Source organism: Aotus nancymaae, unplaced genomic scaffold, assembly GCF_030222135.1.
Source record: "Aotus nancymaae isolate 86718 unplaced genomic scaffold, 86718_ANA_hifiasm-v0.15.2.pri h1tg000036l, whole genome shotgun sequence".
Classification (NCBI taxonomy): Eukaryota; Metazoa; Chordata; class Mammalia; order Primates; family Aotidae; genus Aotus; species Aotus nancymaae.
The window spans coordinates 34,520,464-34,535,632 of record NW_026988450.1 but is presented as its reverse complement, the minus strand read 5'-3'; the positions used below and the strand labels follow the sequence as shown (position 1 = coordinate 34,535,632).

The following is a 15,169-nucleotide window of genomic DNA, read 5'->3' as shown; positions in this document are numbered from 1 at the left end:
AGGTAGGAAACTCTTGGTGTGCCTTAAGTCATTTTCAGAATTAAAATAACCCTTATAGACAGCAGAGTCTATAAATTTTATAAAGTAGTCTCCAAAGGTAACCTTCTACCAAACTAAAAACAATCACACAATTCATCATTGAAAACAATGACATTCAGTCTCAGGTCCAAGAACGAGCCGTGGTTGCTCCAGAGGTCAAGTTTGCAGATGGAGAGAGTCAAAAAAGCTGAGAAAGCCGTGACGCAAAGGAAGGGTGTCATTCTTAAAGATGGTGTCCTTTATTCTTCCTTCTATCACTCAGTGCTACCTTCTGGTGTCACTCAGGCCTCCACTCAATTACCTGTGCTGTGCAACAGGCATACCAAGAAAACATACAAATTTTTCACCTAGGATAATCCAAATAAAATGGCTGCACCATGTCAGGAAATGTAATATTGTCGATTATCTGCAGTGGAGTCAGGTTGTAATTTATTTTTCTCTTTCTTCATTTCAGAAGGTTCTTCCATGGTTATTTTGCCAATGTTACATTTGAATTTCAACACAAGAGACAAGTGTCATTCTGATCCTCTATTCAAAAAGTCAAAATCACATCAAGTTCACAAATCAGACAAGAGAAATTGAAATGAGCCAATCAGCTGACGGTTCCCTTTTCAATCCTCTTCATTTCTTTGGAAGACTCTATATAAAGTCTTGCCTCTCAAAATCAGCCGCAAAGTTGTAGTTTCATGTAAGCTCCATGTCATTCTACAGATGTGAGTCACTTTGTAGGTTATAGGTTCTTATTCTCTTCTCTCTACTATTCGTTAAATTTATACGGCTATCACCAGGTGAGCAGGGCAGTGGCTACTGACTAAGCTTTCCCCACCTACTTTGCTAACCAATCTTTTACTAAAAATCAAGTACTAATTAAAACATCACAGCATGACAATTAATTAAGCATGTTACTAACAACAACTAAAAAACATTTTAAAATGATAAAATTTAGAGTGATATTTAAATAAATGCAATATATCACAATCATCAACAGCTTCAAACTCTAAATCTTTTTTTTTTGAGACAGGGTCTTGCTCTGTTATCCAGGCTGGAATGCGGAGGTGGGAGCTCAGCTCACTACAACCTCAACTTCCCAAACTCAAATGATTCTTGCCCCTCAGCCTCCCAAGTAGCTAGGAGTACAGGTGTGCACCACCGCACCCAGCTAATTATTAAAAAAAAACTTTTTTCTTTTGTAGAGAGAAATTCTCACTATATTGCTTACTATAGGCGGGTCTCAAACTCATGGGCTCAAGTGATCCACACATCTCGGCTTCCCGAAGTGTTGAGATTACAGGCATGAGCCACCATGCCTGGCCCAAACTCTAAATCTAATACTGCATACTATGCCTCATTTTTGCAAAAGAGAGTGCACACATACATACATTCTTTCTTTCATATATCCTTCAGGCACACAAAGTCATAGTATAAATATATAACTACACACTCAGCTTAAGAGGTGCCATCTGACAAACTGGACTTCAAAGCCACTTGAGTATCAAAAGTCCTTACTTAGAACCTAATACAGAAAAAAACCTTGTTTATTTAATACTTTTACCATCTTTCTGAGTACTCTTTCTATACATAACCTAGACCTTTTTTTCCCCTTAATTCTGAAAATGTCTTCTATTTCGCTGCCACCAAATAAGAGTTAATCTAAAGAAAATTAAATTTCAAACATGCAATGCATGTGTCACAACATGCAGGTGACAGTCTTCCAATTAATAAAGACTTGCTTTCTTCTCCTAATTTCTTTGCTCTCCTATTTCCAGTCCTTTATAATCAGAACTATTTTTAAAAGAAGAGTCAAACCAAAATAAAATAAAAGTAATACTTCATATCACATTTCCAATATCATCTATTAACTACCATAGTCAGTTCAGTACCCTGCCTCTTAAAAAGGTACCCTTTATCAATTTTTCCAAAAAATTTCCTCCTCCTCCTCCTCCTCCCTAACCCCCGTTAACCTCTCAGGCTAGTTTGGAACTTCTGGCCTCAAGCGATCCTCCCATCTCAGTTTTTGAGTAGCTAGGATTACAGGTGCAAGCCACCATAATTGGCCTAAACATAATTCTTGTACAATGGCACCATCTCGGCTCATGGCAATCTTCACCTTCCCTCCCTGATTTAAGGGGTTCTCCTGCCTCAGCCTCCTGCGTAGCTGGGATTACACAGGCACGCGCCACCATGCCCAGCTAATTTTGGTCAGGCTGGTCAAACTCTCGACCTCAGGTGATCTGCCCACCTCGGCCTCCCAAAGTGCTGGATTACAGGCATGAGCCACCGCGCCCAGCCAATATAATTCTCTTTTTTTTTTTTTTTTTTTGAGACGGAGTTTCGCTCTTGTTACCCAGGCTGGAGTGCAATGGCGTGATCTCGGCTCACCGCAACCTCCGCCTCCCGGGTTCAGGCAATTCTCCTGCCTCAGCCTCCTGAGTAGCTGGGATTACAGGCATGCGCCACCATGCCCAGATAATTTTTTGTATTTTTAGTAGAGATGGGGTTTCACCATGTTGACCAGGATGGTCTCGATCTCTTGACCTCGTGATCCACCCGCCTCGGCCTCCCAAAGTGCTGGGATTACAGGCGTGAGCAACGGTGCCCGGCCTATAATTCTTAATTATAGATATATGGTGGTTACTCAATTGATATAGGAAATTTTAACTATCCATAGTGACATACATTTTTCAGTGATGTCACATTCCCTAAACTAAACTAATAAGGTAGTCAAAGGTTAGAGGATGTCATTGTAAGTTATTTGTGAAGATAGCACCCTTTCAGGACTTCATTCAGGTCTTGATGTTCCATTTTATTAGTGTTGCTATTCCCAGCTTAAGTCTCTTTTTATCTGCTCAGTCACTGGCTTTACCAATGTTTAAACAGAAAAAACAACAACAACAACAACAAAACTTGTCTAGTAGCCTGGCATGGTGGATCACGCCTGTAATCCCAGCACTTTGGGAGGCCAAGGAGGGCAGATCATGAGGTCAGGAGATCGAGACCCTCCTGGTTAACACAGTGAAAGCCCATCTCTACTAAAAATACAAAAAATTAGCCAGATGTGGGCATGCACCTGTAATCCCAGCTACTTGGGAGCCTGAGGCAGGAGAATCACTTGAACCTGGGAAGCAGAGGTAAGCTGAGAGATTGCACCATGGCACTCCACCCTGGGCGACAGAGCAAGACTCATCTCAAAAACAAACAAACAAACAAACAAATAAAAACTTGCCTAGTTAGTATATAATACATTTCCAATAGGATTTTGCCAATCTTTCTCTGAAGACCACATCTTTTAAGTAAGGATGTGGTCTTCAGAGACACATTGCATCTAAAAGAAGGGAATGGCCCTACAATTCCTAACAGACATACAAAATCACTCCTTATTAATGGCTTTTCTAAGATGAATTTTTTAAATTCCTGAAGATAAGCTTCATTCTGGCTAATAATTTCTAACCTACTAAAGAGTAATCAATATACATTGATTGAAATACCCTTCTTCTTCCTATCGTAAGGGCACAGTTGGGATTCAGTGACTATTAAATAACCATAATAAAAACGACTTCAGCAGAGAGAAAAGTTAAAAGAGATTTGTTTTGTCATTTTCCCCCCTAAACATACACTGGAAATTAGCAAAATGTAAGATAATAATTATGGCCTTAATCAAGAAGAAATCTGCCTATATACCTTTTATTATTAAAGTTATAAATTTCACCTGCTGACATTTTTAAACTAGCATGTTTGAAAATAGGCTACAATTAGAAATTAAACAGGCTACAATTAGAAATGGAACTTTTCTATTAGTTTGTGAAATAAAACTTGCTATAAAACTTGGCCATACTATACTGTTCAATCGTGTGCATGTTAATAGAAGAAAAGCATTATTATTCACAGTCTTAATTTTTTCTCTAATTATTAGGTATTTACTTCTTAAATTGACAAAAATGTATATATTTATGTGTACGACATGATGTTCTGAAATATATGCACATTGAGGAATGGCTAAATCAAGCCTTAATTTTGACACTTATTCATTATAAGGCTTTTTGGTATCACTGCAATTATTTCAAATAATTATCACTTAAAACAATCAGTTCAGTTTAACTTTGTAAAAACAAGAAAAATGTTTTACTTTTGATAATGTGTAATATACAAGAAGAAAAGTGTGTGTCTCATTATTGTTTATCCTATTAATACATTTCTATCGAAGAATTATAATTTTAGTAACGTTTGCTCATCATTTGACAAGCGTGGAAAGAGAGGAAGAGTGGAGAAGTAACTCACAATATAACTTCATTTCCCAGCAAGAAGCTGAAGCCTTACTAAAGTCCCCAGTAGTAGTCAACCAACTCCAAATTGCTGTGGGAATATTAACAGTAACAGCTATTAGGAAACATGCAGTATTTTGTTTGCTAAGAAGCCAACTTAATCTTCAGTGTCACGATGCAAGTTAAGATTTCCTAAATACATTTTCAAAGATTTGCTATGATTTGTTTCTCCTAAGTGAATAATAGTGAGCTTCCAAGACTGAAAGCGAACTTGTCCTTATTTCATTAAAGTGTGTCATCAGACTTCTAATCTCCAAGCATTTAATTGATAAGTGGCTGTTACTAGGCAAAGTCCTTGTCTTTTCAGATGAAGGTGAAAGAACTTGTATGAACATTTGGGAATCTGGGGAATCCTGACAGAGACAACACACACCAACGCTCCTATCCACTATCAACACCCCGTCTACCCTGACAAGCCTGCTCTCCGCTTCCTGCCTTGGGCTCCGGGGAGTGCTGCTCAGTTTAAAGAGGAACCGAAAAGTTTCTCAAAGTGCGAGCCGAGTGTGTGGTCGGCGGGCGCCGGGATGTGGCGTCAGCCCTCTTGCCCCCTCTCCGCCAAACCCGCGCAAAGTTCCCCTCGGATCGAAAAGGCCCTCACCGTTGTGCTCGCCGTATCCCCAGCTGAACCTCGACATGGTCCCGCGGGGTGGAAGGCAGAGGAAGGTATGGCTGGACAGCAAGAGCGCGGCGGGAGCTGGGCGGGGCCCGGGCGGGAGCCTGTCAGGGCGCGGGCGGCCGAAGTGGGAGCCCGTTTACGCGGCCCGCGAGGGGCGCTGCCACCCGCGCCCTCCAGGCGGCAGAGGCGTGCGCGGAAGGCGCCCGAGCCGCTGGCTGAGTCTGAGGCGCGAGTCTCTTAGTTTGGACTCGGGAATGAGAGATTGAGTGAGAAAGCGAGAAGGAGAGAGAAAGGTTTCCGGGGGGATTCCTGCCTTCTGAGAAGGAGTCACTCTGGAGAGGAAAGTGCTGCCTAGAGGGCTTTCAGGAAATGAATGAGTTACCAGAGCCTGGAGCTGCCAGGCTGGGAGGTGGGGATCCCCGTGGAGGCGTAAAAGAAGTCGGTGATGGTCCTGGCAGTGGTGATTACAAATACAAAACAATAATGACGATGGTAATCACCACCATTGAAAAATAACTACATATTAAGGGCTTACCGTGGGCCAGGTTCTTAGCTAAGTTAAAACGTTTACCCACGTTTTCCCATTAGAGCCTCTCAGCTTTCCCTCGAGAAAGACTTGTGCCCCCGAATTAGGAGGTCAGTCTTAAGAGGCGCTAGGTAACTCACCCCAGGTCGCACAGCTAAACCCGGCGGAATTGCTGTTAGAGAGGACTAGCTCCCCGCCCTGGGCTGGCTTCATTGCCCATCCATCCTTTCCTTACCTCATCCTCTCACCCTGCAGGCTTATGGCTTGGTTCGTGAGGAAACCAAACTCAGTTGCTGAGATTTGGTCCCCAAATTCTGCTGCTCTCCTGACATCGCAAGAAAGAAGGTTTTCAGACCATCTTTCCTGGGTGCTTGGTGGGCTTGCTACCCTACGACAGGAGGCAGAACTAGTTGCTCAGAGCTTGAATTTCTGGCCTGGAGTAGCAGGTGTTCTGGGTTTAAAGTGAAAAATGAAAATTGTGTACATGAACCACTTTCTACTTGTCTCAGGTCAACTGCCTCATATTTTATAAATCCAAGCAACTTCTTTGTAAGAAACCTAGTATACCCATTTTCAGTAACTCAGATGATTTAGCATGTCAAGATGAATAATGTTCTTAACGTTCTGAGTAAATATCAGTTCCTGATACACAATAATAGTGGTTACATGAATGGATGAATAAATGAATAGACCAAAATTGTTAAAGAAATTCTGGTCAGTGAGCTTCAAATACTTCCCAAATTGTTACTTTTGTTGCTTGGGTACACAATTTGTAGCCACCCAATGGGTTCACCTTGCCCGCTGTCTAGACAGAGCTTATTTATCAAGACAGGGGAATTGCAATATAGAAAGAGAAATTCAAGTAGAGCCAGCTGTGCAGGAGACGGGAGTTTTATTATTACGCAAACCAGTCTCCCCCAGCATTTGGGGATCAAAGTTTTTAAGGATAACTTGGTGGGTGGGGGGACAGCTAATGAGTCAGGAGTGCTGATTGTTTGGGTCAGAGATGAAATCATAGGAAGTCAAAGCTGTCTTGCACTAAGTCAGTTCTTGGGTAGGGCCATAGGGTCAGATGAGCCAGTTTATCAATGTGGGTGGTGCCTGCTAATCCATCGAGTGCCAGGTCTGCAAAATATCTCAAGCTCTGATCTTGGGCTTTACAATAGGATGTTATTCTCAGCAGCAGTTTGGGGAGGGTCAGAATCTTGTAGCCTCCAGCTGCGTGACTCCTAAACCATAATTTCTAATCTTTTGGCCAATTTGTTAGTCCTACAAAGGCAGTCTAGTCCCCAGGCAAGAAGAGAGTTTGTTTTGGGCAAGGGCTGTTACCATCTTTGTTCTAAACTATAAACTATGTTCCTCCTCAAATTTAGTTCAGCCTATGCATAGGAATGAATAAGGACAGCTTGGAAGTTAGAAATAAGAAGGAGTTGCTTAGGTCTGCTCTTTTCACTGTCCGTTATAATTTTGCAGTAGCAGTTTCAAGTTCCCTCTTGTTTAAAATCATAATGCAGTCTATATAATTTTCTAAAACAGCAATCTAAATCTTGGAAACAATCAAATTACCATTCATAAGAAACTGGTAGGTCATCTGTAGAGCATCCATCCTTCAATGGACTTTTTTTTTTTTTTTTTTTTTTTTGAGATGGAATTTTGCTCTTGTTGCCCAGGCTGGGGTGCAGTGGTGTGATCTCGGCTCACTGCAACCTCTGCCTCCCAGGTTCAAGCGATTCTCCTGCCTCAGCCTCTGGAGTAGGTGGGATTACAGATATGTGTCACCACCCCTGGCTAATTTTTGTACTTTTAGTAAAGATGGGGTTTTACCATGTTGGTCAGACTGGTCTTGAACTCCTCACCTCAGGTGATCCACTTGCCTCAGCCTCTCAAAGTGCTGGGATTACAGATGTGAGCCACCGTGCCCAGCTGCCATTCGATGGACTTCTGTCCAGTTATAAAAAGAATGAAGAGCTCCATGAGCAGACCAGATATAAAGTGAGTCCTGGGATGTATTGATGAAAGAGGGCAGGAGAAGCAAAGGTGCAAAAGAGTGTATATGATAGACTACATGTTTAAGAAAAAAAGAGAAATAAGAAACTGCATACATGTTTTCAGATTTTTACCAAAAAGGTGTAGAGGATAAGCCATAAATTAATAAAAATGGTTCCTTATTGAGGATGAGTGTAAATGAGGTGGAAGTGTCAGAGCCAATGGAACCACAGCAACTCCATCTTGAATTCAAGCTGGATAAAATAAGACTGGGATCTTTTGTGGGGGGCTCCATTCCCAGGAGGTTAGGCATTCTTAGTCACAGGATGACATAGGAGGTTGGCAGGAAGGGTATCAAAAGGGATGGGTCATAAAGACTCTGCTTTATGGATGCAGTAAAGACATAAAACAGGATGCAGTAAAGAAGCTGGCCAAAACCCACCAAATCCAAGATGGCTTCGAAAGTGATCTCTGGTCATCCACACAGCTCAATATATGCTAATTATAAATGGCTTCGAAAGTGATCTCTGGTCATCCACACAGCTCAATATATGCTAATTATAATGCATTCACATGCTAAAAGACTCTCCCACCAGCCCCACAGTTTACAAATACCATGGTAACATCTGGAAATTACCCTATATGGTCTAAAAGTGAAAGGAGCCCTCAGTTCTAGGAAATTCCCACCCTTTTCCCAGAAAAACTCATGAATAATCCATCCCTTGTCTAGCATATAATTAAGAAATAACCATAAAAGTAGCCAACCAGTAGCCTTTGGGGCTGATCTGTCTTATGGAGTAGACAATCTTTTATTTCTTTACTTTTCTAATAAATTGCCTTTACTTTACTCTGTGGACTCACCCCAAATTCTTTATTGCATGAGATCCAAGAACCCTCTCTTGGGATCTGGATTGGGACCTCTTTTCAATAACAGAGGGATAGGGATGAGTGAAACTTCTCAGTGTATCTTTTTGACTTTTAATCATAGTGTCTTTAAATTAACTTTAGCCTAAAGCTGCCTCCTTGCATATTTTAAGTTCAGGTTAAAGGTTTCTCTGTATATAGTGAACTATAACCTAACTAGATGTGTAAATAGACTGTAGCCCACTCTTGTGCCAATCACTGAGTGTTGGCCAATCAAAGGCAGCCAACTGTTCAAACCCTGTGCAACTAAGGCAAACTTTGAGCTGTAACCAAACTAGCTGTTTCTGTATCTGACTTCCATTTTCTGTCTGTTACTTTCCTTTCTCTGTCCATCAGCCTACCCACAGGGTAGGGCCAGAGTCTCTCTGAACCTATTCTGATTCGGGATACTGCCCAATTTGCAAATTGTTCTTTGCACAATTAAACTCTGTTCAATTTAACTTTTCTAAGATTTTTCTTTTAACACTGTTCTGCATTTTTTAAAAATAAGATTAAATCAAAGAGAATAAAAAGCAAACCCTGAAATTGAATTCAAACAAAAACAATTAAAATTATTTGTATACTGAATTGATAATGTAACCATAAAGAAAAAGTTAAATAGCATTTGAATACAGTACTTTGGCTATATATATATCCTTAGTAGGACATATTACATATTAAGAAGAAATACAAGAAAATCTTGAACATTACTAGTAGGTTTGTTTTTGGTAGGATATTGGTGTTATGCTTCTGAAACCATTTTTTGTTTGTTTTTTTGTTGTTGTTGTTTGTTTTTTGAGACAGAATCTCTCTCTGTCATCCAGGCTGGAGTGCAGTGGTGCAATCTCAGCTCACTGCAACCCAACCTCCCAGGTTCAAGCGATTCTCCTGCCTCAGATTACCAAGTAGCTGGGATTGCAGGTACCCACCACCATGCCCAGGTAATTTTGTGTTTTTAATGGAGATGGGCTTTCACTATGATGGTCAGGCTGGTCTGGAACTCCTGATAAGTGATCCACCCACCTCAGCCTCTTAAAGTGCTGTGATTATGAACCATTGCACCCAGCTGGAAACCATTTTTGTATACATTTTAAGATAGAACAAATGAACAAATATATTGATAATCTCTGGAACCATGATTTTCATTCTGGTTTATACAAAAATACAAAATGACAGAAGCTAAGAAATAAACCTGTGGTGTTGCATTTGAACATTCTGTTCACTGAAAGATCCTAAAAACAATAATATCCCAATAATAATGAAGTTCATAAACCTTAAAATCTATAGCCCTTCACTGAGGGACCATTTCTAAAGCCATATACTAATTTTGTATTTGTAATTTTACATTACTTTTCTTTAAAAAAAAAAAAGTTCCCAAATTGTAGTAGCTCAAGCTCTACATATCTGGACCTACCCCTTGCTACCAGACACTGAAACAGCCCAATGGGTTCATCTTGCCCACTTTCTAGGCAGAACCAATTATTGATCAAGACAGGGGAATTGCAATAGATCCAGCTAAATAGGAGACTGGAGCATTTTTGTTTGGTTGGTTTTCTTGAGACAGGGTCTCACTGTGTCACCTAGGCTGGAGTGCAGTGGTGCAATCATGGCTCACTGCAGCCTCCACCTCCCAGGCTCAAGAGTCCTCCTGCCTCACCCTCCCAAGTAGCTGAGATTGCAGGCATGTGCCACCATGCCTGGGTAACTTAATTTTTTTTTTGGTTGGTGGGGAGAGACAGGGTCTCACTATGTTGCCCAGGCTGGTTTCAAACTCCTGGGCTCAAGCAATCCTCCTGCCCTAGCCTCCTCCCAAAGTGCTGAAATTACAGGTGTGAGCCACCTCATCCTACTCAAAGTTTTATTATCACTCAAATCAACCTCCCACCAAATTCCAAGGTTAGAGTTTTTCAAGGAGAGTTTGGCAGGAAGGGGGCTAGGGAATGGGTGATGCTGATTGGTTGGAAATGCAATTATAGGGGTATAGAAAATGATCCTCATGAGCTGAGTCTACTTCTGGGTGGGGGCCACAGAGGAGTTGCTGGTCTGGTCGGGGCCATCTTGTTATCATAAATGCAAAAGCCTGAAAAGACATCTCAAAAGGTCAATCTTAGGTTCTACAATAGTGATGTTATTTATAGGAGTAATTGGGGAAGTTGCAAATCTTGTGAGCTCCAGAACAATGGCTTATTTGCTTATCCTCTTATCCTTATAACCTAATGGCTTTTCGTTTGCTTTATAAAGATGGTTTAGTTTTGGGAAGGGTTATTACCATTTAAATTATAAACTAAATTTCTCCCGAAGTTAACTTGGTTCACACCCAGAAATGATCAAGGGCAGTTTGGAGGTGAAAGGCAAGATGAAATTGGTTAGGTCAGACTTCTTTCACTGTTATAATTCTTACTATTATGATTTTTGCAAAGGTCGTTAAACACGAGCACCCAGATCTTGGTTCCGAAATACCATTCCCCATTGGAAGGAACCAGAGCTACTTGGAGAAGTGACTGGTTTTACTAACAGTTGTGAATCAGTAGAGCTCTATAGCAACCTCAATTCTTGCCTCCTCAGAAAGAATTTGGCCAAGGGGCATAGGGCAGAATGAGAGACCAAGGGAAGTTTTAGAGCAGGAATGAAAGTTTACTAAAAAGTGTAAAGAGGAACTAAAAGAAGTAAAGTACACCTGGAAGAGGGCCAAGCTGCCAACTTGAGAGATTCAAGTGCACTGTTTGACTTTTGACTTGGGTGGGATTTTGTGCATTGATATGCTTCTGGGGTCTTGCATTCCTTCTTCCCTGATTCTTCATTGGGGTGGGCTATCAGCAGGCAGAGTGGCCTGCCAGCACTTGAAAGGGGCTGCATGTGCAGTATGTTTACCAAAATTGTGCACATGCTCACTTGAGGTGTTTTTCCCTTACCAGTCAAGTGTTCCTAGAGGAAGGTCATATACCAGTTAAACTCTGCCATTTGCCTCTTAGTGTGCATGCTTGAGACCACTCATCCAACTCCTGAGATCCTATTGGGAAGCTGCTCATCACCAACTTTAAGTGTTTCTATCTATTGAGAGACTGCCTTTCCCTGATGCCAGTTGCAACCAATTATTATTTTAGAGGGGCAGTTTAATAACCGCCTGACTATCACCTGATAGTTTTGCTAACATTCTTGGTTGGGGGCAGTAGGGGCTCTCCTGGCCTGATTATGTCTGTCTGATTACCTATGTAATAGTTTCAGGTCTAGAGCAGAGAAAGACCAAGATGAGCCTAGAACATATTTCTTATGCCAGAAAGCTAGAAAGTATTCAAACACACACACACACACACACACACACACAGACACACGCATGCACACACACAGACACAGACACACACAAATAAGCTAGCTTGAAGGAGGACGTGCTGACAAATTTGGGACAATTTGATCACAAAAAAAAAATAATGGTAGTAATAGATTATAACTCCCCACCCACCAAATATCCATCACTACATAGTGATGCGGGGGAGGAGGGGAAGAGAGAGAGAATGAGAGATCTTCTTTATGTCCACTAGTAAATACAGATGAAATGATAAAATTTTAAAACCACCATTTTTACAAGGCCTATATAATCTCTGTATAATCTCTGGTTCAGGCAAGGATCAGTAATGGGTACTAAAACTTCTGGATGAAAGTTTATTGGGGAATAGGATATTCACGCAGTCTAGGATTAAAAGAGACAAAAGACATGTAACAATCAAATGCAGTGTATGATATTTAATTAGATTCTAGGTTACATAAAAGCTGTAATCAATGTTTGGGGGACATTTGGAGAAATTTAAATATGGACAGCATCTTTGTGATATTATTAATTGATGCTAATTCTCTTAGGTGTGATAATGGTACTGGGAATGATTTAAGAGTTCATCACTAAAGCTATAGGGCTGAAGTATCTTTTTTTTTTTCTTTCCGAGATGGAGTCTCACTCTGTTGCCCAGGCTGGAGTGCAGTGGTGCAATCTTGGCTCACTGCAACCTCCACCTCCAGGGTTCAAACAATTCTCCTGTCTCAGCCTCCCGAGTAGCTGGAACTACAGGCACATGCCACCATGCCCAGCTAAATTTTGTATTTTTAGTAGAGACAGGTTTCACCGTATTGGTCAGGCTGGTCTTGAACTCTTGACTTTAGGTGATCCACCCACTTTGGCCTCCCAAAGTGCTGAGACTGAATATCTTGATGTCTGAAACTGACTTCCAAATGTCTAAGTCAATAATTGATTAATCTAGCTGAAGGATATTTGGAAGCTCATGACACTATTTTTACCATTTTTCTGTAGGTTTGAAATTTTTTCAACAAAAAAAACCGAGGAAACAAAAACCTTTTACTTCTTCAAATCAATGAATCCATTTAACTTGCTAAATAATTACCTTTCGTAACTACTTGTGTGGTTTCTCCTTAACAAAGAGCCTCTGTCTTCAGGCTGACAACCATTAAGTGTAATCAAGTAAAAGAAGACTAACATCAGTTGGGCAGGTCCATGATCCAAGCACTTTTGGAGGCTAAGGCAGGAGGATTGCCTGAGCCCAGGGGTCTAAGACCAGCCTGGGCATCATAGTGAGACCCCATTTCCGCAAAAAACCAAACAAACAAAAATTGGCCAAATGTGGTAGTACCCACCTGTCGTCCCAGCTACTTGGGAAGCTGAGGTAGAACAATCACTTGAGTCTGGGAGGTGGAGGCTGCAGTGAGCCGTGATCATACCACTGTACTCCAATCTGGAAAACAGAGCAAAACCTGTCTCAAACAAAAAACAAAAAGAAAAAGACCAACGCTAACCAAATAACCCAGAAATGCTGACGTACTATATGGTCATCATCTCATCTCCACCCTCACTCTTTTTTTTGGTGGATGGAGGTGTGTTTTTTTTCACTACACTTTTGAACTGGTTAGATCCAGTTTTAATCTTCCTTAAGCAACAAAATGTCCCTAAGTCTACTCTCCTCTTCAATGACACTGTGTGTCATAATAAAGCAGCACTTGTAAGTTACAAATGTAGCCATAAAAATATTTAATTAACAGTAATATATTAAGGAAATATCAAAGTATAAGTTCATGTCATTTTATTAGGGCATGTATACAGACTATCCCTGAGATGCAAATTTTTCCAGGTATTTGTTTTAAAAACTCTAAATGTGAACCAAAGTAGCTATTATCATCTGATTTTTACCAAACATGAAACTGAGATGAGCAAGTTTCCCCAGTACCTAGAGAGGCAAGCCACACAGTCAGGGACATAGCCCTGGTCTGCAAAGTCCCAAGTCCAAGGTGCTCTCCAATCTGTGCCCAGCTTCCTTTATTCATTAAGCCCCATGATTTATGCAACCAGAACTTATTACCCACAAGAATGTCTTATCATTTGATATCTTGTGAAGATTATTGACTTTATGGAGCTGATACTATATGGGGTTTCGATTTCTTTATTTTCTTATTCCTAAGGTTATCCTAAGGTTAGGCTTGCATAATGTAATCTTCCAAAGAGGAATTTGAGACCCAAAAGGGTTAAAGGACTTGCTCAGGTGACCTAAGTTTCAAGCAAAAATGAAGATTCTTAGACCAAAATTGAAAAGGTAACTTCAGTAACTCTCTTCTCAAGTCACCTCTCAATGACAGCTTTCAGAAACTAGAGCCAAACATTTCTTTGTCCTATATTGTCAGATAAGAACACATTACTAAAACCTAATTTCTACATTTTTGTTCATTTAATTTTATATAGTTTTCGAATCAAAATTTATCCACACCCTATTTTGTAGTGTTTCATATCTTATTTGAGCATATTACAAAAGTAGGTAAGGTATGCAAGAGAAAAATAAAGTATCAAGACTATTTAAAAGAAAATACACTTGGTATAAACATCAGATCAGTGTTGAAAAGTCCAGATAACTCATGCCAAAGTAATTCATCTGTTAAAGAATTTAGTAGTTCCTTGGCCTAGAATGAATAAGTCAATGTCGCTCCATTGCTGTCAACTCTTTGAAATATAACCACAGAGAGATATTAGGGGTACAACAGGCATTCTGTCATCAGCTTTTGTAAGGTTTATCTATTCCTTTCTGTCCTGTAGAAAAGGAAAGTTTGCTCTTTTTTTTTTTTTTTTTTTTGAGACAGAGTCTTACTCTGTCGACCAGGCTGTAGCGCAGAATTTTGTAATACAAAACTCAGCTCACCACAACCTCTGCCTCCTGGGTTCAAGCAATTCTTCTGCCTCAGCCTCCCAAGTTGCTGGAACTAAAGGCACACGCCACCATGCCCGGCTAATTTTTGTATTTTTAGTAGAGACAGGGTTTTACCACATTGGCCAGGCTGGTCTTGAACTACTGACCTCAGGTGATCTGCCAGCCTCGGCCTCCCAAAGTGCTGGGATTACAGGCATAAGCCACCACACCCAGCCTGACAGTTTGTTCTACGAAGAGCAGTACCCATATCCCCGTCTCACCACTGTTCTAACCTGGATGCCATCATTTCACTACTGAAAGCTTGCTGCACTAGCCCTACGTGCCTAGCAAAACCTTGCACTCTTGCCAAACATATTTTATTCTTTATAGCCTCCATTGCCAACTCCATTCACTCTTCTTCATTATTGCCATCAGCATACTAACATGTTCTGGAATTTCTTCTCATTAGGAGGAAAATTTCTTCCTGAATTTACATTTCCCATTTGCTACCCACCCTTCCTCTCTGGCATTCCTTGAATTCTTCTTTCTATACTCAATTGAATTATGTATTGGTTAGCATTCTCCAAAACCATGTATATGTATT

At 40.7% G+C, this 15,169-nt stretch overlaps 1 protein-coding gene across 4 annotated transcripts in view; it reads right to left on the bottom strand.

Annotated features, from left to right (window-relative positions):
* The window catches only part of CA13 (carbonic anhydrase 13), a 57,455-nt gene that overhangs the window by 26,049 nt on the left and 16,237 nt on the right, over positions 1-15,169 (bottom strand). For 3 of the 4 annotated variants that reach the window (XM_064384334.1, XM_064384336.1, XM_064384335.1), the window contains one exon: positions 13,031-13,128. In XM_064384334.1, coding sequence (XP_064240404.1) covers positions 13,031-13,112 — 82 coding nt within the window. In that variant the 5' untranslated portion in view covers positions 13,113-13,128. Of the gene's footprint in view, positions 1-4,956; positions 5,350-13,030; positions 13,129-15,169 lie in introns of those variants that run through there. The other variant, XM_012471009.2, reaches the window with a different exon arrangement.